Source organism: Panulirus ornatus, chromosome 33 (genome assembly GCF_036320965.1).
Source record: "Panulirus ornatus isolate Po-2019 chromosome 33, ASM3632096v1, whole genome shotgun sequence".
In the NCBI taxonomy this organism is placed as follows: domain Eukaryota; kingdom Metazoa; phylum Arthropoda; class Malacostraca; order Decapoda; family Palinuridae; genus Panulirus; species Panulirus ornatus.
The window spans coordinates 16,842,167-16,867,721 of record NC_092256.1 but is presented as its reverse complement, the minus strand read 5'-3'; the positions used below and the strand labels follow the sequence as shown (position 1 = coordinate 16,867,721).

The 25,555-nt window shown below is 44.2% G+C and overlaps 1 protein-coding gene across 14 annotated transcripts in view; it reads right to left on the bottom strand.

The window, feature by feature from the left end:
* The window catches only part of Eip63E (cyclin dependent kinase Eip63E), a 523,995-nt gene that overhangs the window by 248,876 nt on the left and 249,564 nt on the right, over window positions 1-25,555 (bottom strand). For all 14 annotated transcript variants that reach the window (XM_071681680.1, XM_071681686.1, XM_071681682.1 and 11 more), the window contains exon 2: window positions 12,895-12,981. In XM_071681680.1, coding sequence (XP_071537781.1) covers window positions 12,895-12,981 — 87 coding nt within the window. The remainder of the gene's footprint in view (window positions 1-12,894; window positions 12,982-25,555) is intronic.

Sequence of the window (25,555 nt, the reverse complement as noted above, 5' to 3'; positions counted from 1 at the left end):
CACATACGCTCGAACTCAAAAAATAAGTTAACAAATCCCAACTGTGATTTTCTTCACCTCTTGAGGAGTCGATGGGCAATAGCCACCGGCACTGGAACCCCTTCTGCACCCTCTCTTGTCTCCCAAGACGAGATCAGCATCTCTCCTGAGCTGATTAAATGGTCTGGGAACCCTCCACCTCCTCCTCCTCCTCCTCCTCCTCCTTTTCTCGCTCTTGTTCTCAATCGTATATTCTGCAGTCATCTTAGAGATAAGAAAAATATCCCTCTGATGCTCAGGATAATGTTAAGAAGAATTGTTTACCAAATGGCGTCTTAGCTACGTCTCTTCGTTGTACATCAACTGACTGTTATATTTCTATCTTATATCTCCCCTGATGATGTGATTATTACACGAAAGTGCACTTGGAAACTTAGCGTGTTTCATTTCCCCTTGGACTCATAAGAATATAATATATATATATATATATATATATATATATATATATATATATATATATATATATATATATATATATATATATTTATATATATACAGACTACAGTTGCCTGCATCATCAAATGCCACCTTATCTTATTAGAAGGAATCTAACAAGTGACTGAAACCTCCACAGCTGAAGCCAAACCATTGGCGCGGGGAACACTATAAGGCTTCTCAGGTCCAGGAAGCTGTTGGGGGAAGCAGCAGCAAGTGACGTCATTAGGACTTCAAAACAACGTTCTTCACACTCAGACGATTTAGATTTTGACTGGTGTTTGGGATTCACTATACACCAACCGGGAGAGACTTCTACACGTAGATGATGTAGGTTTTTAAACATACATCAGTAAATATATAAAGAAACAGGTAAAAAAAGATTATTACAGTCAATACAGAACTACAACTAGCTCTAAATACATACATACATACATACATATATATATATATATATGTATATATATATATATATATATATATATATATATATATATATATATATATATATATATATATATATATATATACATTAGCTTCTGTACCCCACTCACGTATACATAAGTTAAACCAACCAACAAATTCCTTACTACGTCCGTCTCCTCACCTGGTGCTGCACGTAACAGGCAGGAGGAACAACACCAGCTGTAAATAAAGTCAAGAGGGGGGCGTCCATAATGATATAAGGAGGGGGGGAGGGGGGAAGGGTGAGTAGGGGGGGTAAGGAAGGACGGGGGGGGGGAGGGCTTGAGGTGGGGGGGTGAGGCTTCGGGCTGGAGGAAGAAGGGGAGGGGTTAGTGAGGATGCGCCATACACAATGCTGAAGTTTGGTCGTAATTTCCTGATACTTAAGTTGGTATACGATTTGTGTGTGGCTGGGTATTCTTTTGTGTGTGTGTGTGTGTGTGTGTGTGTGTGTGTGTGTGTGTGTGTGTGTGTGTGTGCTGAAGACGTACAGGTAAGGACGAGTGTATAGGGAACTGTATGTATGGTAGTAGGAGTAGTAGTAGTAGTAGTAGTAGTAATGGGGGAGGAGCGAGGGGGGGAGGTGAAGGCGACTAAAGACTCCAAGAGGTTGTAGTAATAGTTGTTGTGGTAGCGGCAATTGTTGTTGTTGTTCTTCTTCTTATAGCCCAAGCTACTTATATTACTACAACTACCACTACTACTACTACTACTACTACTACTACAACTGTTTAGAGAGAATCCTTAAACACTTGTAAAAGAAGGTTACAAAACAGATGTGAATCTTTACAATCTTCTCACAATCCTTACATAAATATAAAAGTAGAGGATGATGTATTGTCAGCTAATCATTGATGTCGTCCACAGTGCTTGAGGCGAACCAGTTTTTCGCAGGTCAGTGAAGGGTGGGATGGGAGGCTCGAGACGGTTGTGGTGTCGAACTGCAACTCGGGGAAGGGGGATCTCACACGGTAAGAAATGATGGCGTCGAGAATGGTGAAGTAGTGTTCTTCCTGAATGATCGTAGAAGTCCCAGGTGATGGTAGGGAGGGAGACAGAGAGGGTGTTGAGTGGACTAATGGGCTGAGCTTTTCTTAGTAGGAGGTGGTGCCAGCGACAATGGCACCGAGAATGGTCATGCATACTCCTTCTCAGCACCTCCTGTGGCACCCTTATACGGTATGCCGTCCATGTACCCATCCACCTATTTACCTCCTCTCTCTCTCTCTCTCTCTCTCTCTCTCTCTCTCTCTCTCTCTCTCTCTCTCTCTCTCTGCCCACGTACTTACCCTTCCTACCTAACATCCTACCTCCCCAACCCACGTGTCTACTTTACCTAATTACATGCGTACTTGCCTACCTGGCTTCCAGCAGGAGGCTCCTCGGACCGAGAGAGAGAGAGAGAGAGAGAGAGAGAGAGAGAGAGAGAGAGAGAGAGAGAGAGAGAGAGAGAGAGAGAGAGCAAATGGTGCGTCAAGAATAACGTTCCGCTGGTTTGGTATTCTGGGAACCCAAGCATCAAGTTAGGGTAATATAAGGGGAAGAAAAGTGGATGGCTGCAGACCTTGCCCCCAGAGGTAGCAGGGGGTAAGGCGGAGGGAGTGTGGGGGGAGGGAAAGAAGAAGAGCTGGGCGAGGAGGAGAGAGAGGAGGAAGTTGGGGAGAAGAATTAAAGGGGAGAAGGTTAAGGAATGGAGAGAGAGAGAGAGAGAGAGAGAGAGAGAGAGAGAGAGAGAGAGAGAGAGAGAGAGAGAGAGAGAGAGAGAGAGAGAGAGAGGAGAGGGAGACACTACACGTGGAAGCTTTGTTTCAAATGGGGGAACAACAAAAAGGGTAATTAAGGTTGGTGAGGCACCTTCGAATTACCGTAGATGAGGAAAAAAAAGACAAAAAAAAAATTAGGTAGAAGGAGATGATTATGATGACGATGATGATGATGAGAAAGAGTGCTGATGGAGGGAAGGCGAGGGAAGGAGAGGAGAGGGGAAAGGAGAAAGAGAGTGTGTGTTTAACCATTCCCTTTAATGCTTCTCATCATTTCAGATGGTCGACTCTTTGAGCCAAATCAAAACGGTTATGTGTGTGTGTGTGTGTGTGTGTGTGTGTGTGTGTGTGTGTGTGTGTGTGTGTGTGTGTGTGTGTGTGTGTGTGTGTGTGTGTGTGTGTGTGTGTTACGATTGCTGCTGTTGTCGTATGTTCAGATGTTTGCTCCAGAAACGATCCTTCCATGTCAGCCCTTGTCTCCACTCCTACACTGCTCCCGTCAGTGGATTTGTTCTTTTTTGACAGACCAAGTCTCTCATATATATATATATATATATATATATATATATATATATATATATATATATATATATATATATATATATATCATCCAACCCGGTAACTCTTATGCACGAACCCCATCACCCATACAACACAGGATCTACACAGGAGACACAAATTACTTGCCATTTACAGCCATTTTCGTTCCTTTATTTCCAAAATCAATGGGACGAAATTGAGTAAAAATTCCATCATCGAACATCTCCAAGGAGGTCATTTTCTTGACCTCTGATTCACCCAACAAAGCTTGACTAAAAGGTAAAAAATGTAACATATCGGAGAAAGGAAATACAATCTTCACCAAAGTCGCTGAAACATGTACATTTGAAGTAAGAAAAGTGTTCCAATAATTCTATAAAATCCACTTTGTATAAATGCTTTTCATACATATGCTATGGCCGATGAACTTGTCATTTCTAGCTTGATGTTCTTACTTATATATTCTTGGATGAATAAGTACATAATCTAACTTATATTCCTGGACTTACAAATGGATTCTTGGAATATATGTGATAACCGATGAGGAAGTTCCCAAAGTTTCCTCCTATCACCTACTATAGCAGAGCAGAACTTCGTCATATTATCTGCTACAACAGAGCAGGACTTTCTCATATTACCTGCTATAACAGAGGAGAACTTCGTCTGAGAAAATTGATGTCTATGACGGACTAACATGTTCTACTAGGAACAAAATCTGGTTCCTCCATCTCTTTATCACAGAAAAAGAACATTACCAAGGATAGAGGAATAAAATCAAATTCATCCATCACATAAAAAAACATCTCTATAGGGAATCTAATGCAATTAACAGGGAAAAACAAGGGTGGTTTCTCTACATTCACCTTAAAAGTCTTTTTCCTTATGTGGGATTAACAGGGAAAAACAAGGGTGGTTTCTCTACATTCACCTAAAAGTCTTTCTTCTTATGTGGGATTAACAGGGAAAAACAAGACTGGTTTCTCTACATTCACCTTCAAAGTCTTTCTCCTCGTGAGGGGGTTCATCCAGAAATCCCGTAGACGTTTATAACAATTACTATTTACCGATACGCAATGTTGGCCTAAGGCCAAAGTTTGCTGGTGGTGGAGCTTCAGGTAATAACAGTTCTCATAATAACTCCAGTGGCAGTAAAAACAAACTTTTATTATTATTTGTTGTACTTAAGACTCCAGTCACGTCCCTCAGAGGCTCTTCTGGGTATAACTAGTATAACCAGTAGTGATAACAGGGTATACTGGAGGTGTGGGTGTGTGGAGGTATACTGGAGGTGTGGGTGTGTAGAGGTATACTGAAGAGGTGTGTGTGTGTGTGTGTCTGGGGGTGTGTAGTTTAGAGTCCCACATAAGGAGAAAAATATGATGGACCACTCACACACACACACACACACACTTACACACACACGTACAACAACCTCCCATCACGGATATAAACACTTAACCTACCACAGGTACTCTGACCCATCAAGAAAAACATTGTTCCTTCTACAAACCTCCATTCTTCCCCCCCTCACCATTCCCAACTGCCCAGATAGTTATTTTTTTTCCCCGGCTGCCCACCATCAAACCAACCATTTTCTCCCCGTTGTCCATCATCACAACCATTTTTTCCCCCCGTTGCCCACCCTTAGAAACATTTTTTTTCCCGTTGGTTATCATTACAACCATTTTTTTCCCGTTGCTCACCATTACAACCCAAACTATTCCCTAAAATTCTTTCCTCTTCGTGTCATTCTAGCTTCCTTTTTTCCCTTAGCCCACCTCCCCTACACCCCTTTATTCCTCCACCTTTCTACCCACCTATAACTTACCCTTCAATCTATCTATTTACCTTCCTAACTATCTACCCACTCAACTATCTATCTACAATTCCACATACCAACCTAACCTTCCTGGCACTTACTTACCTTCCTACCTCCTTATCTACTTACCCATCTACCTACCTCCTTATCTACCCATCTACCTACCTTCTTACCCACCCTATCTATATCCCCATCAACCAATTCACCCTCATACCTTAGTGGTCTTCACAGCAGCACATTCCAAATGCCATGGACGATTAAATAATACCTTATTGGACGATAAGATAATAATAATAATAATAAGATAATAATAACATCGCCCTTATTGGACGATAAGATAATAACACCTTATGGACGATAAGATAATACCTTATTTCCTTACGACCTGAAAGATAAGGCACTTCCTGGGCGAAAACAGTCACGCCCTAGCATGTAATACCTTACGAGGTGGATGAGAAAAAAACTCCTGGACGAAAACAGTCAAGCTTTGGACGATATTCCTCATGTCATGGACGATAGAATACTCCCTGAACGAAAATACTGACACCCTGGGCCATTAACACTCAAACCTTTGATGACAAAATACTCCCTGGGCGAAAAAATATTCACGCCCTGGACGATCAACTTCGCAACCTGGACTAAACCACTCCCTGGACGAAAATATTCACGCCCTGGACGATAAACCACTCCCCTGGACGAAAATATTCACGCCCTGGACGATAAACCACTCCCCTGGACGAAAATATTCGCGCCCTGGACGATAAACCACTCCCCTGGACGAAAATATTCGCGCCCTGGACGATAAACCACTCCACTGGACGAAAATATTCGCGCCCTGGACGACAGAAAATCGCACCCTGGACGATAATATTTACAAAAGCGGACGATATTCTACAACTGTCCTCCCAGGATCCAGTTGATGGCTGACTGTGCTCTAGATATTCGTAAATGGAGGAGTCTATTTCGTCCATTGGTCGAGAGACAAGTAACACTCATAGTGGGAGGGATGGGGCTAATTTGGAGTGGGAGGGATGGATGGTGTAAACCCTTGCAAACCAAGACTCCAAAAGCTTACAGGTGGCCTGGGTATATCACAAGTTATGTGGAGGGTGGGGAAAGAGAGAGAGAGAGAGAGAGAGAGAGAGAGAGAGAGAGAGAGAGAGAGAGAGAGAGAGAGAGAGAGAGAAGGGAGAGAGAGAGGTATATTTGGAAGGGAGTTTTATATACACACACACACACACACACACACACACACACACACACACACACCTCCAATCTTCTAGCTATGGCTCCAAAATCTTACAGACGAACTTGTGTGTCTATGAACGAATAACATCCAGCTCTGAAAGGGGCTCTGAAAGGGCTTAAGAAAAAGAAAAAAAATTATCCAAAGATTTCGCGAAGAGATTAAAAAGAATTAGCACTATCTTCTTTCCTCATTCTTCGAAGTTGAAGCAAGGTCTGAGGATCTCTTGAGACATGGAAAAACTCCCAACTAATGATCATTAAGGAGTGAGCGAATTCTTTCTACATTTTCTATAAATCAAGAGACTTCTGCAAAAGCAAGCTAAATAAAATAGAGATCATTTTTGTACGTATTCTAAGTGTACAATGAGCTCTAAAGCACCTTTTATTTTTTGTTTTTTGGGGGAGGGAGGAGGGAGCTTAATGAGCTACTAAGGGATCTACGTGGTATTCTTTTTGAGGAATGGGTTCTATAAGGGAGTTCCAATGGTCACACAAAGATACCCAGCTTAATCCTTAAGAGATATGGCATTGGGTTCTCTTATCGCAGACGAGAAGAATCAGGGATTTTATGGATAGTGTCAGATTCTTTATAAGGGATTACGGGAGAAGCCTCCTGGCCTCAAGGAACATGGGATTTGGGAGAAATACACGGGATTGTATTTTTTTACTCAAACGATGCCTGAGATGGGTCTCTGATGGCTTCTAAGGAACAAGAGGATTTCTATGAAACATATCAGAATCCATTACACATCTAGAGGACGAGAGAGGAAGATTTCAGAAGGCTTCTGGTTGGTTGGTGGATCGTAAAGACCATCAACTACATCAAGTTAACTACATCTACCAACCAGAGAAGGAAAATATCGTCAACAACTTCTTCAAGGTGTTGAGGGTAATTCTAAGGCCACATACACTCGCACGTGCATGTGGCCCGTCTGAACGGGGGATCTATACAGAAGGTAATACAATTATAGAAACCTCTACTAACTCCGCAGATAAGGTAATATAGAAAAAATGAACTCGGATTACCTTTCTGCAGAACACAGATTGATATCATATATATATATATATATATATATATATATATATATATATATATATATATATATATATATATATATATAAATATATATATATATATATATTTCATCCCTGAGGGCAACAGAGAGCCTTCCCACTTCCAGACTTAGGGACGAATCGTCTACGAGTTACGGCTACAATAGCGACCCTCCGGCAGCATCGATTTCCCCCCCTCTTCCTCCTCCCGATCGTCGTCCAGGACCCGACTGGAATTCTGAGCCAAAAATAAGCAATGAAGAGGAGGAAGCAGGCCATTACAGGCCCCCGGATCAAGAACTGTTGCCATTACCACATATCCCAATCTCTCCTGCTCTTCCCACTTTCCCGTACCTCACCTCTAACACCCCCAACCCCCCAACCCTCCTTCACCATTACCCGCTTACCTCCACAGTCTCTTTCCTTCCTCACTAACCCCCAACCCCCTCGTAACTCCCATTCCCCATTCCTTCAGTTATTCCCTATCTTCTTCTTCTTTTTCTTCTTCTTCTTCTTCTTCTTCTTCTTCTTCTTCTTCTTCTTCTTCTTCTTCTCCACTTTCTTTCTTTTCTTTTTCTTCTTTATATTTTTCTTTTTCTTCTTTTTATGCTTTCATTTTTTTATTTCTTCTTCCTCTCCTCTCTAAGCTTCTAAGGCGTCGCTCTCCAAATATTTCTGAAAGATCCTTTTCTACACTTCTTCTAAAGCTTTAATTCTACACTTCTTCAAAAGCTTTACTTCTACACTTCTTCTAAGCTTTACTTCTACTTTAATTTCAAGCTTTTCCCTATCATCTCTTCCAAGCGTTTTTTTTCCCCTCTGCGCTTCTTCCAAGCTACTTGTCTATACTTACTTCAACCTTCCTTTTCTTCACTTCCTCTAAGCTTCCTCCATCTAAACTTCTTCCAAGCTATCCATCTACACTTCATTCAGGCTCTCTCTCTCTCTCTCTCTCTCTCTCTCTCTCTCTCTCTCTCTCTCTCTCTCTCTCTCTCCTTCTTTCATTCTTCTTCCCTACACTTCCCCGCCTCTCTCTCATCCCTCCTTACTCCAAAATATCTCTCTTTACTGCCACATCTTTCTCCTCAGTTTCTTCCAATTACTCCTTTATTATTCACATTTGCATAAATCTTACAGATTCCGAGTTCACTTCTCTCTCTCATTTCAGACCGTAACTTCATTTGTCCCTTATTATCGTCTCGTCTCTGCCTTCACTCCTGCCTCGTCCTTCACTTCCTTCTCAGAATGGACTTTCCTTCTTCTTCTTCTTCTTCTTCTTCTTCTTCTTCCTTCATTTCCTTCTTAGAATGGACTTTCCTTCTTCTTCTTCTTCTTCTTCTTCCTTCACTTCCTTCTCAGAATGGACTTTCCTTCTTCTTCTTCCTTCACTTCCTTCTCAGAATGGACTTTCCTTCTTCTTCTTCTTTCTTCACTTCCTTCTCAGAATGGACTTTCCTTCTTCTTCTTCTTCCTTCACTTCCTTTTCAGAATGGACTTTCCCTCTTCTTCTTCTTCTTCCCCCACCTCGCCTCCCCTTCCCTCAACCGCCTTCACCTCTACCGTCGTATGGGCTTCTTCAGCTCCTCAATGGCACGTTATTTACATTTTTACTGTTGTTCTCGGCTTTAGCGGGCGATTTCAATCCCCGAGTACACGCCCCTTGTTCCCCCCTCATGTGGCCTTCTCTTACAATAGCCTCTTCCACTTATGTATTCAAAGATTCAGTGGCAACGTCACATTAGCTCTCGGTGTGTCATTATTTTCCTTTTATAATGCTCTTCTGGCCTTCCACTGGAGGTTCTCATTTCAGCGTTATTCGTAAAATTTGGCAAAAGTTATTCTAAGGCATTGTAATTTTGACTGCCTTAATTGCTTCAGTAAAGGATAATTTCATGTTGTATTTTCATTAACTGATGACAATGTAATTACGTGACTTTACATTAGATTACGTACAGTTTTCATTACAAAACTGCCATGGGAATTCTCTTGTTTTTTTTTCTTTCATCGATTTTTACGAACTTATATTCAGAAATCATGTAATGCTGTATGTAGGTATTTATAGTCACATCTACAGCTTCAACTGTGACCCTGAGAAATAATTTCTACGACTTTGAAACGCTAGATGTTCCCTCTATGAGCTCGACCCAGCCATACAACATACACTGCAAGACCGTCTACCATATAGAGGCATACCAGGTCATACCAATACCCATGTATAAACAACGTGAGGGAAACCTTGGGTAACGCGTTATAGGATTTGTATATAGCCTTTACATCACGACAAAGAGTCTTATCTCATTGTCATAGGATTAAAAGGCACAAATAGCCTTCATATCATGACAAAGAGTCTTATCTCATTGTTATAGGATTTATATACAGCCTTTACATCACGACAAAGAGTCCTATCTCATCATTATAGGATTCAAAGGCACAAATAGCCTTCATATCATGAAAAAAAAGCGTCTCGTCTCATTGTTATAGGATTTACATACAGCCTTCATATCACGACAAATGATATGGGCTTCCCAGATACCTTGTGGTATCTTTGAATTTAACTTATGACCAGGCGTATGTCCACTGCCCTTCCATGATGTGGGTGTACCACACCACAAAGGTCACTATCCTCTGTGCAACTGTATTGACCCGTACGCCACGTGTATAGAGCCCATCTTCTCAAAGCATTCTGACCCTCTGTGAACGCAAAAGGGGTCAGAGGTGAGTGGATAACTAGCTTAGCCATGGCCAAGGTGTCATGTTGGATCAGGCCGGGGGACCACCTCTCTCTCTCCCCTTCCCCGACCCATTCCCCCATCACTCCCCCTTATATCAGGCCGGGGACCACCTCTCTCTCTCCCCTTCCCCGACCCATCATTCCCTCCCAAGACAGACAGAGATGATTCTGAGAGGCAATATCTGATACCATCACACCAGGTGCCCCTTACCTCCATTACGGCTCCGGTACTAGTTCATACCAGACCATCAGTTCCACGAGACGATTCCACGACTTAACTACACACCTCTGTTCTTCTCCTCCTCCTCCTCCTCCTCCTACTCCTCCTCCTGTAGCACCAAGTGCATATGTGGGGCAGGTCGACCAAAGAAACGAGTCTGGACTCAATAAAAGAAGAAGAAGAAGAAGAAGAAGAAGAAGAAGAAGAAGAAGAAGAAGAAGAAGAAGGAGAAGAAGAAGAAGAAGAGGAAGAAGAAGAAGGAGGAGGAGGAGGAGAAGAAGAAGAAGAAGAAGAAGAAGAAGAAGAAGAAGAAGAAGAAGAAGAAGAAGAAGAAGAAGAAGAAGAAGAAGAAGAAGAAGAAGAAGTAGGAGAAGAAGAAGAAGGAGGAGAAGAAGAAGAAGAAGAAGAAGAAGAAGAAGAAGAAGAAGAAGAAGAAGGAGGAGGAGAAGAAGAAGAAGAAGAAGAAGAGAGAGAGAGAGAGAGAGAGAGAGAGAGAGAGAGAGAGAGAGAGAGAGAGAGAGAGAGAGAGAGAGAGAGAGAGAGTGTATGTAAGTAGTCAAAGGTCAAAGGTTGCAGGGGTCACGGAGCTGACTCAGGTCATCAGCAAGGTTGCAGCTTGACTCTGGTCTAGTCAAGTTCCTCGCTGAGTCTCAAAAGGAGTTGTTAACACCGCTGCAGGGGAGGTCGCTCCTCACGACTTGAGGAGCTTCAAGAACAATTTTTACAACTCATTTTTTGTGCAAAGGTGATCTATAGGCAGGGGAAGGAGCACGTGTAGGGGGTAGTACTACGTGTAGGGGGTGGTACGTGTAGGGGGTAGTACTACGTGTAGGGGGTGGTACATGTAGGGGGTGGTACGTGTAGGGGGTAGTACTACGTGTAGGGGGTGGTACGTGTAGGGGGTGGTACATGTAAGGGGTGGTGCGTGGTACAGGCAGAGCGGAGGGACCAATATGATCGATATTGGGGAAGAAATGAGTTCATTGAGTTTTGGTCCGAACTGGAGATGAAAAGCAATGCGTTAAGACCGTACAGAATACACGAACTGCTCTCTCTCTCTCTCTCTCTCTCTCTCTCTCTCTCTCTCTCTCTCTCTCTCTCTCTCTCTCTCTTGTGTTGGAAGCACCATCTCAGGAGTAACTCTCTTTGTACATGGGACACCATCCCATTCTCTCTCTCTCTCTCTCTCTCTCTCTCTCTCTCTCTCTCTCTCTCTCTCTCTCTCTCTCTCTCTCTCTCTCACACACACACACACACACATACACCTCCTCTTACTTTCCTCTTCCTCCTCCTCCTCATTAATATTCCCCTATACCCCTCTCATTTCTCACTCACAGATCACTCCATTACATCTTCCACCGAGCTGGCCCAGGGCGACTCGACCCAGATGATTGACTCCAACGACCCTGGAGGGTTATAACTCCAACGACCCTGGAGGATTAATAAAGAAAACAACAACTGGAGGAGGAGGAGGAGGAGGAGGAGGAGGAGGAGGTAGAGGAGGAGGAGGTAGAGGAGGAGGAGGAGAGGAGGTTGTTGCCAGCTGGAGGACTCGGAAACACCCGTAACATGATAGAGAGGACGATTCCACGCTAAATCAAATCTATGTTTCGAGAATTGTTCAAGTGAGCTGCCCTCCATCACGCTGGCCTTTTATGGAGTGGCTTTTTGAAGTCCAATCATCTGCTGGGTGGGTGGGAGGGGGAGGGGGGGTGAGGGGAGGTCGCTTTGGGTGGGTGGGTGGATGGGTCGCTTCTTGTGGGGAGCAGGTGGCGGGGGAAAGGGATGGTACCTTCTTTTACTTCCTCACGTATGGAAATTGATGCATTGTGTGAGGGATTGCTCTCTCTCTCTCTCTCTCTCTCTCTCTCTCTCTCTCTCTCTCTCTCTCTCTCTCTCTCTCCCTGCCTCTCATTTTCCGGAAGAACTTAATCTTTTTTTTTGTATCTTACGATGGTTTCTGAGGTCTTCTACCCCCACAGCTGGGTCAGGGACCTTACCTTACTTACAAGTACCTTACGATGGTCTTTGAGGTCTTCTACCCCCACAGCTCAGTGTCCAAGCAAGCTGTCGTCTTGCTCTTCTGTTTAATCAGGCTGTTGGAGACTGTAAACCCATATGCCCCCACTACATCTTCACTAATCTGGTACAGTTTACAGGCACACGTAATATTCTTGCAAAAAAAAGTTATAAATACAAAACCAATGATTACATTCAGTTGTTAGGTTTATTGAAGTTTACCTAAAAAATTCTCACTTATCTAAACGTAATTCCTGTGACTCACCTTTAGAGTAAATCCTGTGAATTACCTTAATGTAATTCCTCTCACTTACCTTAACAGCAATTCCCTCCGCATTACCTTAAAAGTAATTCCTCTAACCTACCTTAAAAAGTAATTCCTCTGACTTACCTTAAAAGTAATTTCTCTGATTTACCTAAAAGTAATTCCTTTTCTTTACCCTAACATTTTTTTTTTCAGTCCATTTCCTCATGTGTTTTCCTTTGACTTACCCAATGATCTCAGTCCCTCCCCTCAAGCGCGTACTTAAAGGGCCTCACATAAGGGCATCTTCCGACTTACCTAATTTTCCGAAGCTATTTGATATGCGTCTCTTGAGCTTTTGGACCTTACTTAACGCGCCGCCTTTCTTCTCCCTCATCACCACCTCTGTGAAGAGAGAAGAGTCATAGAGAGGCTAGTGACACACACACACACACACACACACACACACACACACACACACACACACACACACATACACGGCGATAATCAATATACACAGACAATATCAGGGTACAATAATTCATGGTGAAAGTACGATAATCGTTCCTTTGAAAAATCACACAGCTGGTGCAGGTGGAGGAAGGGGATGGTGATGGTGGTGGTGGTGGTGGTGATGGTGGTGTTCGGTGATGGTGATCATAATCATGATGGAGACGATGAGGATGGTAGATATGAAAGAGATGGTGGAGATCATGGAGATGGTGATGTTGGAGATGATGGAGATCATGGAGGTGATGACGTTGAAGCTTACAGAGATGGTGGAGATAGTGAGGACGGTCGTGCTGATGGTGGGGATAATGTAAAGGCTGGAGGAGAGTGGAGAGAGAGGAGGAAGTGTGTGTGTGTGTGTGTGTGTGTGTGTGTGTGTGTGTGTGTGTGTGTGTGTGTGTCTAAGCAGGTGGGTTGTAAAGATGGGGACTGGGATACGTAGTGATGGGGTTAGCTGAGCGAAAAAAAAACCATTTCCCTTGTGTTGTGTGGGGTGTCTGAACGGGTGGGATGGTGAGTGGGGAGGTCAGAACAATTAGAATGAGTACAGGAAAGAATGGGTGGGGAGGAGGTGGGGGGGGGGAAGTTCACGTGGGAGGGAGAGGGGAGGGGGTAAAAGGGGAAATCTAAGGGTGGTTCAAAGGGGGAGGGGAGTAATTGGGGGAGAGGAGGTCATAACAAGAGGCAACAAAGGGGTGTCGGTTGTAGGGCACGTGGCCAGTGTGGTGATGAATGGTCGCTATCATGTGAAGGGGGACACAGGGGGGGGGGACGATGGGGGTGCAGAGGGGGAGGGGTGAAGTGAGACAGAGGGGGAGGGGTGAAGTGAGACAGAGGGGGAGGGGTGAAGTGAGACAGAGGGGGAGGGGTGAAGTGAGACAGAGGGGGAGGGGTGAAGTGAGACAGAGGGGGAGGGGTGAAGTGAGACAGAGGGGGATGGGGTGGGGGTAGTGGCCATGGAAGGTAGTGTCAATAATTCATTATATTACTACAATGTAATTCACGGACATGGTTGTATTTTTTTCCCTCCTAGCTAAGGGATTCTTCCCCGGGGCGATAAATAATTCGAACAAAAGGGAACTAAGGAAATTACTTTCGTGGTCTTCTTTCCTCCCCAACCCCCCCCACCCCAAGTGGAAGGAGGAGGAGGAGGGAGGGGTGGGAGGAGGGGTCAGTCCAGGGTTTCCACAGGGGGGGGCGGGGGTTCATGTTGGGAAGGGGGGTAAGGCCATGGCGGTTTTCCTCCTCCAGTGAAGGGTAAGGGGGGGGTCAACTGGGGGCCTAATGCTACACGTAAGATACTCTCCTTTGCAGTGATTTCCCCCCCCCCCCCTCTCTCTCTCTCTCTCTCTCTCTCTCTCTCTCTCTCTCTGTAGGAGACGTCAAGGGAGGGGGAGGGAGAGGATAAAAACACGACAAAAAAAGGGGGGGAGAGGAGGGGAAGGGAGGAGGGGGGGGGGGGACTTTTGTAAGACGACAGATCACACCAAAGTTACGACCATTAAACACGAATGATACGAGACCCTTGGGTATGATAATGACCTTGTCGTTTTAACCTTTGACCTGACCATCATGGGGTGGTCAGGTTAAAGACCGAATCGTCATCATACTATAGGGTCGTGCAGTCGTCCTCAAGAGATGCAGTCGTTCTCAAGAAGTCGTTCTCAAGAGATGCAGTCGTTCTCAGGTCGTGCAGTCGTCCTCAAGAGATGCAGTCGTTCTCAAGAGATACAGTCGTTCTCAAGAGATACAGTCGTTCTCAAGAGATATAGTCGTTCTCAAGAGATACAGTCGTTCTCAAGAGATACAGTCGTTCTCAAGAGATGCAGTCGTTCTCAAGAGATACAGTCGTTCTCAAGAGATACAGTCGTTCTCATGGGGTTACTGGAGCTACAGAGGTCGTCAGAACACATCACCACAGACCCCACACTGGAACATGAATGGAATCCTGAGTGCCATATAGAGATACGCCTCCTTATCTCTGATTGTATTTACTAATCTCTTATCTTTCGTTATCCCTCCTACTCCCCTTCTTCCTGCCATCACTCCCCATCAATCGCATTCACCCCCCCCCCTCAAAACACCCCCATCCCCCCTTCCCTTATCTCTTTCACTGTACCTCTACCCACATCCCCCACAACTCCACATCTCCCTCCTCCACCTTCTTTTCATTTAACACCCTCTTACTCGTCTCTCTCTTCCTCCTCATCCCTGTGACTACCTTCCTTCTCCTCCTCCCTAAACTTTCTCCCTTCTCCTCCTCCCTTCTTCTACCGTCTCCCCTACCCCCCCCCTCTCTCCCCTGTCAACAAAATATAAAAACCAATACCGGTGATTTAAGGTAGGGGGGGGGAGGCAGGGGGCGGGGGGGGGGGGGTGTACCAACTGGGAGGGAAGTATGGGAGGAGAAGGAGAAGGAGGGAGTGAGGGAGGGAGTGAGGGAGGGAGGCGATAGGCTCTATAAGACAGATTTGTGGCCGCGTTTGGCAACATTAACTCTCTCCCCCTCCACCTTCCTCCACCCATCTATCCCCCAAGGGTTGAATTGTGGGGCTGGTAACACTGATAGCCACCAGTGGGGCGTCCGCCAACTGAAGTCTTTCTCCCCCCCTTTTTTTTTTTATCCTTCTCCTGGGTGGGGAGAAGGAGGGGTGGGAGGAGATTTTAGTGTTTGTAGGACCCCCCCCCCATTAAGCTCCCTGATCCCCCGTCCCTCACAAGGATTTGTAACCTCCACCTGGTGTTTGTCATACTTTCTGGGAGACTGTGTGGCCAACTTGGTCTTCAGGAGAGGAACATAACTCTTGCGTCCCGTTTTCCATATCTGTCCTTTTTCCTTTTCTTTTTCTTTTAACGTTTTCTAATGGTGACACAGGAGGCACGGGGTAGCTGAACGCCCTTCACATGGCCCTCTCATTTACTCTCTCTCTCTCTCTCTCTCTCTCTCTCTCTCTCTCTCTCTCTCTCTCTCTCTCTCTCTCTCGACCAGCCCCCCCGAGGGAAGGATGAACTGCTGGGGGTTGGCTGTGGGCTGACGACCTAGCCCAGGATTCAACCTGGGGTGTGTGGAGGGGGGGAAGAAGAGGAATCATGGTCAACTACACCACGAAAGTCCTGGGTGTTCATCAACTAAAGAAGGTGTAATATATATATATATATATATATATATATATATATATATATCGCAACAACAGTGCAGAATCAAAGGTATCACATCTGTTCAGCCCGATCAGTTTGGGATACTTAATTAACTCCACTTATGCACGAAATATGATTAAATTACTGTATCATTCATTCTGTTGAATTGAAATATGAAAATGAGTTAAATCGTAATTTCTCATTATGCATGTAATAATGAATGCATACAGCTTTGTTATTCGAAATAATCCAATTACATTTGATGGCTACGCAGTACCATTACTATTGATATCCAAATGTAACTGTAATAGCAGACGACAGATCAAAATAATTTACTGGACTCCAATCATATGGACTTTACATCTGACTCGTCCGCAGTATTGAGCAATAACACTAAAATAGATATAATTTCGTCGATCTATCGACACAACAATGTAACAACGGAACCACCAAATGGGGCAGTTCAGCTACATAACTACCAAATCAGGCGGTTTAGCGACATAACCACCAAATCATGCGGTTAACAACAGAACCACCAAATCAAGCATTTAACAACAGGATCACGAATCAGGCAGTCAACGCTGCTACGTCATCACCTTGGGTCAATGGCCATTAAAAAGATAAAACCCATTCCTCGTCAACAGATGGGAAAAAGGTCGTGTATATTTCCCCCAAAAAAAATTTATTTCAATATTTCACTGAAGTAAGACAAGACCATAAAAATCATCGTACGATCCGAGGATTATTCAGACCCTCACACCGAATGACGTGGAAGAACACTGTCAAACTTTATGTCGCAATTTCAGTGCCAATAAAACAAGAGACGGTAAATGGTCAAAGCTTAAAAGATTTCCCAGGTTCGACAGCCGGGTCGAGCCTCGGGGGGACATAACACTGATAGAGGGGAGGCAATGGTTGTGGTGCGGGGCCGCCGTGGAATGGTGGTCAGTGGAGTAATGCTGAGCGTCTTCCTGGAGGTCCTCTTAGTTCGATCGTAGCCCCGGCTATCAAGGACAGACGGGGAGGTAATGGGGGGAGGGAGTTGTATTTAAGAAGGGGTGTGTGAAAGGGACGAAGGAGGAGGAGGAGGAGGAGGAGGAGGAGGAGGAGGAGGAGGAGGAGGAGGAGGGGGAGCAGGAGAGGGCAGAGGAGGAGGAGGAAGAGAAGAACAGGGCAGGGGAGGAGGAGGAGGAAAAGGAGAAGAGGACAGAGGAGGAGGAGGAAGAGGAGGAGGAGGAGGAGGAGGAGGAGGAGGAGAGAAAGAGAAGGTTGAAGGAGTGTAAGAAGGGTTAGAAGGACACTTGAGGCCGAGGGAATCTACGTTGATATGGACCAAATTCAGTACAACTGGCATGGGTGACCCTGTCTATCACCCTTGGTGCCTCAAGCATCGAACGAAAAGAGCTGTCACAACGCGTCAATCAGGAGCAGGTCATCTCAGTCAGGCTAGCCGGTGAGCAGGCGCTGTTGCATCACGTACAGAACTGAGGACAGCCAGTGTCAAAAGAGAGATTATACTGGCTATAATAAGGTGCCCTGAAGTGGGGAGAGGGAGAGAGAGAGAGAGAGAGAGAGAGAGAGAGAGAGAGAGAGAGAGAGAGAGAGAGAGAGAGAGAGAAGAGAAAGGTGTATGTTTTAGTGAGAACTGATTTTGCCGTCGAGTTCACAATGTACGTATATAAAAGGCGTGGAAGAGCCAAGATCTTCACCGCGACGGTACGACCCTTGTAGTACGACGGTGTACGACCCTTGTATCATATGACGGTATGCGACCCTTGTAGCACGACGGTTATGCGATCCCTTTATAGCACGACGATTGTACTTGTCACCAGCAACAATAGCGTATGTCTCCACCTACAGCAAAACCGCCACCACACGCCGAGGGGGACACAGTCGACAACACACTCTGCGGCGCCAACAACCTAGGTTTCACTAACCTCCGAAATCGCATTTATTCTACTCCCTCTTCCTCCTCTCCTTCCTCCCTCCTACGTTCTCCTTCCCTGCTTGAGAACTTCTTCTTCATTTCTTCTTCTTCTTCTTCTTCTTCTTCTTCTTCTTCTTCTTCTTTTCTTCTCTTTCCCTTATTTTCTTATTCTTCGTCTTGCTATTTTATCCTTCATTCTCTTTAAAAGTCATACATTCTTCTCTTCGTTTTTTCTTTAAATCTCTCTCTCTCTCTCTCTCTCTCTCTCTCTCTCTCTCTCTCTCTCTCTCTCTCTCTCTCTCTCATAATCATCCACCTAAGCACCAGCAACTTTCATCCTCACCGTAGCTCTCCACCGACACCACTCACCACCACCATCACCAACACCAAGTTTATCACCACCACTACGCCCACCTCCAACCTCCTAGCTACCTCCCATTTCCCATCTCTGACACCAGACCTAAAACCCCCATTACCTTAACGTAGGCAAGCAAAGCAATCAAAGGCTTAAAAAAATATCAATAACCACAACCAAAAACATCAACTACAACCAAAAAGAAACAAAAATCAACAAATATAGTTACTGATAACATAACAATGATAACATCATCATCTCCTACAACAACACTATTGTAATCAATTATCACTTCACCAACAATCGTTACTACCACCACCACCACCACCACCACCACGGCCATCATAACCACAATCACCACCACCACCACCACAACCAAGCCCAATCACAACCACCAGCATCATTCCACCATCTATGCTTTATCCATTAGAATTACAACCACAATCATCACCATCACCAACTCCATCACCTCCACCAATACCGATCACTGCCCCCTCTCACCATCAACATCAAAACCTCACCGAAACCACATCCCCACCAACACCAACACCCCCCATCCCTACCACCAGTATCACCAACGTCTTTAACACCTCTCCGCTCATCACCATCCATCAAGCAGCTATTATCATCAAGGGGACCTGGAAAGGGTAAAGAAAAATAACGAGGTATTTCAGCCCGCCTTATGAGTTCACACCTCCACCCTGCTGGAAGCCTTGTGCTTACATGCGTTTAAGGACGGAGGGAGATATGGCCTCCTGGGGGAACTATAGCCTCCTGGAAGAGCTATGATGGCCTTCGGAAAGAACTATAATGTTTCGCTGGAAGAGCTGTGACGGCCTTCTAAAAGAGATATAATGGCTCCATGGAAAACTTATGATCTGGAAGAGCTATGAGCCCCTGGGAGAGCTACAATGGCCTCATACAAGTGCAAAAACCTTCCAGCGGAGGCATGACCTCCTGGAAGACCTATGGTCTCCTGGAAGCTCTATGGCTTCCTTCAAGGTCTGCGGCCTCCTGAAAGACCAATAACCTCATGGAGAAGCTATGATGGCCTCCTGGAAGAGCTATACCGGGCCTCCTGGAGGAACAACGGTGCGCTCCTGGAAGAGCTATGACCTCCTGGAAGAGCAATATCCACCTGGAAGAGCTATGATCGCCTCCTGTAAGTGAGGGTGTGCGAATTAGGGCCGGAGTGATGACGGTAATAGACGCTGATTGGCGCTGATCAAAGGCACGAAAGGTGATACGGTTCAGCCGATGCAGCTGCTGCCCTGATTCACAGCGACGGGCGAGTGGGTACGAGAGCAAACTGGAAATCCAGGCAAATTTGCCATCCATTCAAAGTGGAAATCAATTTACAGTACGCTGGTACCTCAGTCGAACTGGATATCCATTCTTAATAGAAACACGGCCAGAGTGGATATCCAGTCGAACTGGAAATCCATTCATAATGAGACTCCAGTCGTACTAGAAAACTGGAAATCGTTTCAAAAGAACGGGATATATAAATATATATATATATATATATATATATATATATATATATATATATATATATATATACATATATATATATATATATATATATATATATATATATATATATATATATATATATATATATATATTCATATATATATATATATATATATATATATATATATATATATATATATATATATATATATATATATATATATATATGAATTCACAGAATACAAACATTTACTAGTTTATTTTCCAGGAAGACAAGACAGACCCCCTAATACAGGTGAAATACCAGCTATCACCTCTTTCCATTACCAAAATTGTTTGTCCCTTTACCTTGACCTTATAATGGGTGTTTCGTGACCATTACCAACCCTGGAACATCACCCTCCATTTGTGTCATAACTATAACTCCCTCGAACCATTATACTCACTACCTCATGCATTATCCACTCCACCTGCACGAGGCAATAACCACACACACACACACACACACACACACACACACACACACACCATCTTATAAATTGTGCCGCAACTTGAGCCAGCAAGATGCACAAGTTGTCCTTAACTTTCAGATCCCACGAGGGATGAAGACAGCACAAGACCCACACATCACGAAATATATACGTAACGCAACGCAAAACCTGTAACATATATTCTTATCTCCTTTATTCGTGTATATACATACATACATATATATATATATATATATATATATATATATATATATATATATATATATATATATATATATATATATATATCCCTTCCTTACGTAGATGTATAGAATAGTCAAAGATGTTAGGTTCAGGTTCCCTATCTCATTTCGACCCAACGTCTCTATTCACTATATGAGTTCAAATACCATTTGGAACATAAGCCTTCATTTTTCTTTTTCATTTGCTCAGACTTCGAGGTTATTAATCATCTGGTCACTGGCGTTAGTTGTTTCAACGTTTACATTGTTACTTTATAGTCTACAATGCTATATGATGTTTACACTGTAACTCCAATGTATCCATTGTTTCTCTAAAGCTTACACTGTTGCTTTAATGTCTACGGTATTCCAATATGTACATAATTACTCTACGTCTGGAATAGTTTTTTGTCCTGATGTTCTTACATTGTTACCCCAATGTTTACACTTATTCCAATGTACTTTACATCGATATATTCTAATGTTTACAATGCAACTCACGACTCGCTCAGTGATAAAAAAAACACACACACAAAAAAGGACTCCATCTATTGTGAACATCTATACATTATGGGCTGAACAGACAATCACTAATCACAGTAAAAGGATAAGAAGAAGAGAGAAAAGAATCAGGTCCTATATATAATAGCATTCAGCTGCCGGAAAGCCCAAATGAAGAGTCAGTGCGAAAGGAAATTGTAACAAAAGGATGGACGTTTTACGTAGGACGGTCGCTAGATTAACTATTTTTTTCTCTCTAATTCCACAGGAAAAGTCTACCTCCCTCCTCCTTCCTTCCCCTCCATTGCCAGACTTATCTTATTTTTTTTATTCTTTTTTATTTTTTTTTGTCCAGATTTATTGGTGATAATTTGGTGCTGTCCGGAGTCAGTCTTCGTGTATTTGTTTGTTTTTGTGTATAATTTTGCTCTCCCTTCCACGGTCGTGGTGTTCGTCGTCTTGGTTTACGACAGTCGAGAGGTGTATGTGGTCGTTGTTCTCATAGCGTTCTAGTTCTGATCTTGAAGGACGGGGGGGTCGGTCGTCGTCCTGATGTGTGGTGGCTCAGTCGTCGGGGATTCTGTCGTGTGACGATGCCACTGTCTCTCATGCGGTCGTTTTTTTTTCTTTTTTCTTTTTTTTTGGCCGTGGTGTTGTTGGAGTCATTCGTCGATACATAGCTCTCTCTCTCTCTCTCTCTCTCTCTCTCTCTCTCTCTCTCTCTCTCTCTCTCTCTCTCAATGTATATCCATCTGTCTATCTATCTCTATTTATCTATCTATCTATCTATCTATCTATCTATTTATCTATCTATCTATCTATCTATCTATCTATCTATCTATCTATCTATATATATATATATATATATATATATATATATATATATATATACATACATACATATATATATATATATATATATATATATATATATATATATATATATATATATATATATATATACAGACAGTATATATACGCACCCCATGAACGGATGTTCAACACACTCGACAAATCATACGCCAGGCTGAGCCATTCCGATCAGCAACCCCGCCGCCCTGTAAGATTTCAATTAAAGAAACAGCTCTCTTAATTGATTATCCCTCGCTCGGTGTTGATAATGAGAGAGGAGAGACGTTGCTGGGGGAAGGATGAGGAGGAGGAGGGGGTGTGGGGTTGTTGGTGGGGTGGGTTGAGAGGTTCGTATGGGGGGGAGGGGGGGTTTGTGGTGGTGGTGGTGGTGTGGTGGTGGATGACAGGGTGTGTTTTGAGGGGGGGAGGAGGTGGGTGTGGTAGGTGGTGGGAACTGCGTGATCACCGTTGGTTTTCTATCGAACTTTTGATGGAAGGTCGCAAGATGTCTGACGGAGGCCCATCACGTCTGACGGAGGACCATTACGTGTGACGGAGGCCCATCACGTCTGACGGAGGCCCATCACGTCTGACGGAGGACCATCATGTCTGACGGAGGCCCATCACGTCTGACGGAGGACCATTGTGCGTGACGGAGGCCCATCACATCTGACGGGGGCCCATCACGTCTGACGGAGGACCATCACGTCTGACGGAGAACCATCACGTCTGACGGGGGCCCATCACATCAGTAAGGAGGTAAGCTACGGTCTATTTCTATACAGATACCCATCATAAACCAAGCCAAGGATAAGGAGGCTTAGCATTATGCTGAGCCAACGCAGTTCCTCGAAGCACAAGGTCGACGAAGAACAACCATGATGAACAAAACTGATACAAATACGTTATTTCGGAACAACATTTTTCTTTGATGTATATTTCATTCTTTCTTTCATCACTGACTTTCATGAGGTAGCAGCAGCCGGATACGCGCTAGCAACAGGGGACAAACAGAAGGTCAATGCTGCGGCAACAGGAGGCAAAGGGAAGGGGGAGGGGGTGGGGGGGCGGGAGCAGCAACAGGTACCCGCTGGGGAACAAAACGGTAAGGGTCATACAACAGGAGCAGCAACAGCAGCAAGGGAAACCCCAAGGCACTTTACAGCAGGGGAGAGCAGGAGAAGATAGCGGTTATAGGACTAGGAAACAGCAGCATCAGACAGCCATACAGCAGCATAAGACAGCCATACAGCAGCATCAGACAGCCATACAGCAGCATCAGACAGCCATACAGCAGCATAAGACAGCCATACAGCAGCATCAGACAGCCATACGGCAGCATAAGACAGCCATACATCAGCATATAATGAAAGCCAGGCTACTGGATGAAATAAGGCATGGTGAACCTCCTAGGCCGTACATGTGAGCTGGGGGTGCGTCACACAGGCCCGGGGCTTCGGTTTCACCGGGTCATAAATAAAAGATAAAACAACAGCGGCTCAACAGATGAAGGTTGAGGCTGGAGGCGGCGTCGCTATTGTTTGCAGCGACTGCTTGATCAGCAGCGATGCTCCTGCTCCTACTCCTCCTGCTGCTGCTGCTGTGGCTACTACTGCTACTGCTGGATTAATGTTTAACTTACTTAAACCTTCGAGTTAACATCGACTGCCGTGGGATCAATGTTAACTTAAGCAACCTCAGAGTTAACATCGACTGCCGTGGGATCAATGTTAACTTAAGCAACCTCAGAGTTAACATCGACTGACGTAGGATCAATGTTAACTTCAGTAACCTCAGAGTTAACACCGAGTGACGTGGGATCAATGTTAACTTCAGTAACCTCAGAGTTAACATCGAGTGACGTGGGATCAATGTTAACTTCAGTAACCTCAGAGTTAACATCGAGTGACGTGGGATCAATGTTAACTTCAGTAACCTCAAAGTTAACATCGAGTGACGTGGGCACCTAACGTTAAAGGTATGTATAATCACCTCCACGACCACATGAATAACCCCTTAAGCTAATCATTTACCTAGTGACCTTTAATCATCCAAGGTGATCGACGATCAACCTTTGCATCTGTCTGTTCTTTGGGGTTAACGAAGGACAGGAAAGTATTTCCAGCACACACACACACACACACACACACACACACACACACATATTAAATCGGTTACGCAACCTCTCTCTCTCTCTCTCTCTCTCTCTCTCTCTCTCTCTCTCTCTCTCTCTCTCTCTCTCTGTCTCTCTCTCTCTCTCTATTCATTAAGCCAAAGAGCAGAACTTCTCCCGTAAATGTCGTCCACACGACTCTATCCCAGAACGATTCTATCCTTATCTATCTGTTCCATATTCGGGAAATCCTCCCGTCCCGTTTCTTCAAACTCCAAAAGAAAAAGAAAAACAAAGAAGGGGACCAAGTGAGGATACTTCCTCTTAGGCTCAGTCCTCTCTTCTTAACGCTACCTCGCTAATACGGGAAATGGCGAATACGCATGAATACATATATATATATATATATATATATATATATATATATATATATATATATATTCCTATGAGTCCACCAAAATCTCCGATGAAAATCAAAAGCAATATGCGGAGAACAGCATTCATATTGCAACAATAAATTTGGGTTCAGTAAAAATTGCCAAGGAGGAGGAGGAAGAGGAGGAGGAGGAGGAGGAGGAGGAGGAGGAGGAGGAGGAGGAGGAGCAGCAGCAGCAGCAGCAAACATTACTTCACAATGTTTGCAACATCACATGGCTCTGTAAACACCCTTGTACCAACAAACCAATACGATGGGCAGAGAGAAACATGACGAAAAAAGAATATATATATATATATATATATATATATATATATATATATATATATATATATATATATATATATAAGGCTGACTTCTCGTATGCACACTCACTATCTTCAGAATGCAACTTTCTTGCGTATTAGCGTGAAATCATATATTCATGAACCCTCAACATCTCTTAAGGCTTTCTAACAAGTCTCAACTAAATGGATTTCCTTCATTAACATCTGCTTGTCTCTGTTCTCTAACTCACAAGTCTCTTCCCTACCTGCTCCACGACCGTAGATGTCGGTAGATCTCAACCCTTGTCTACTCCCTGGTTTCGTTGCGTCGCCCACAATCTCCTCCTTCTTTAACTCCACGAGTAACTCACAACAACAACAACAACAACAACAACAAAACCAACTCGCCACCATCACCACCAACCACCAACAACAACAAGTGCCACACCACCACCACCACAACACCGCTTCTCCACCACTACAACCGCCAAAATCACCGACCCTCCACCACGCCATCGCCCAGGAGGGCAACAGGGACGCATAGGGGCAGGAATGGCCCATCTTAGGACACTGATGAAGGAGTCTCTCGCGCCGCCCCGCTACCACCCAGACCAGCATCTCCCCACATTTGTCTCCCCGTCCGACCATTTCCCGTCTCTCCGTCAATCTGTCTGTCCTTTGTTCCATCTGTCT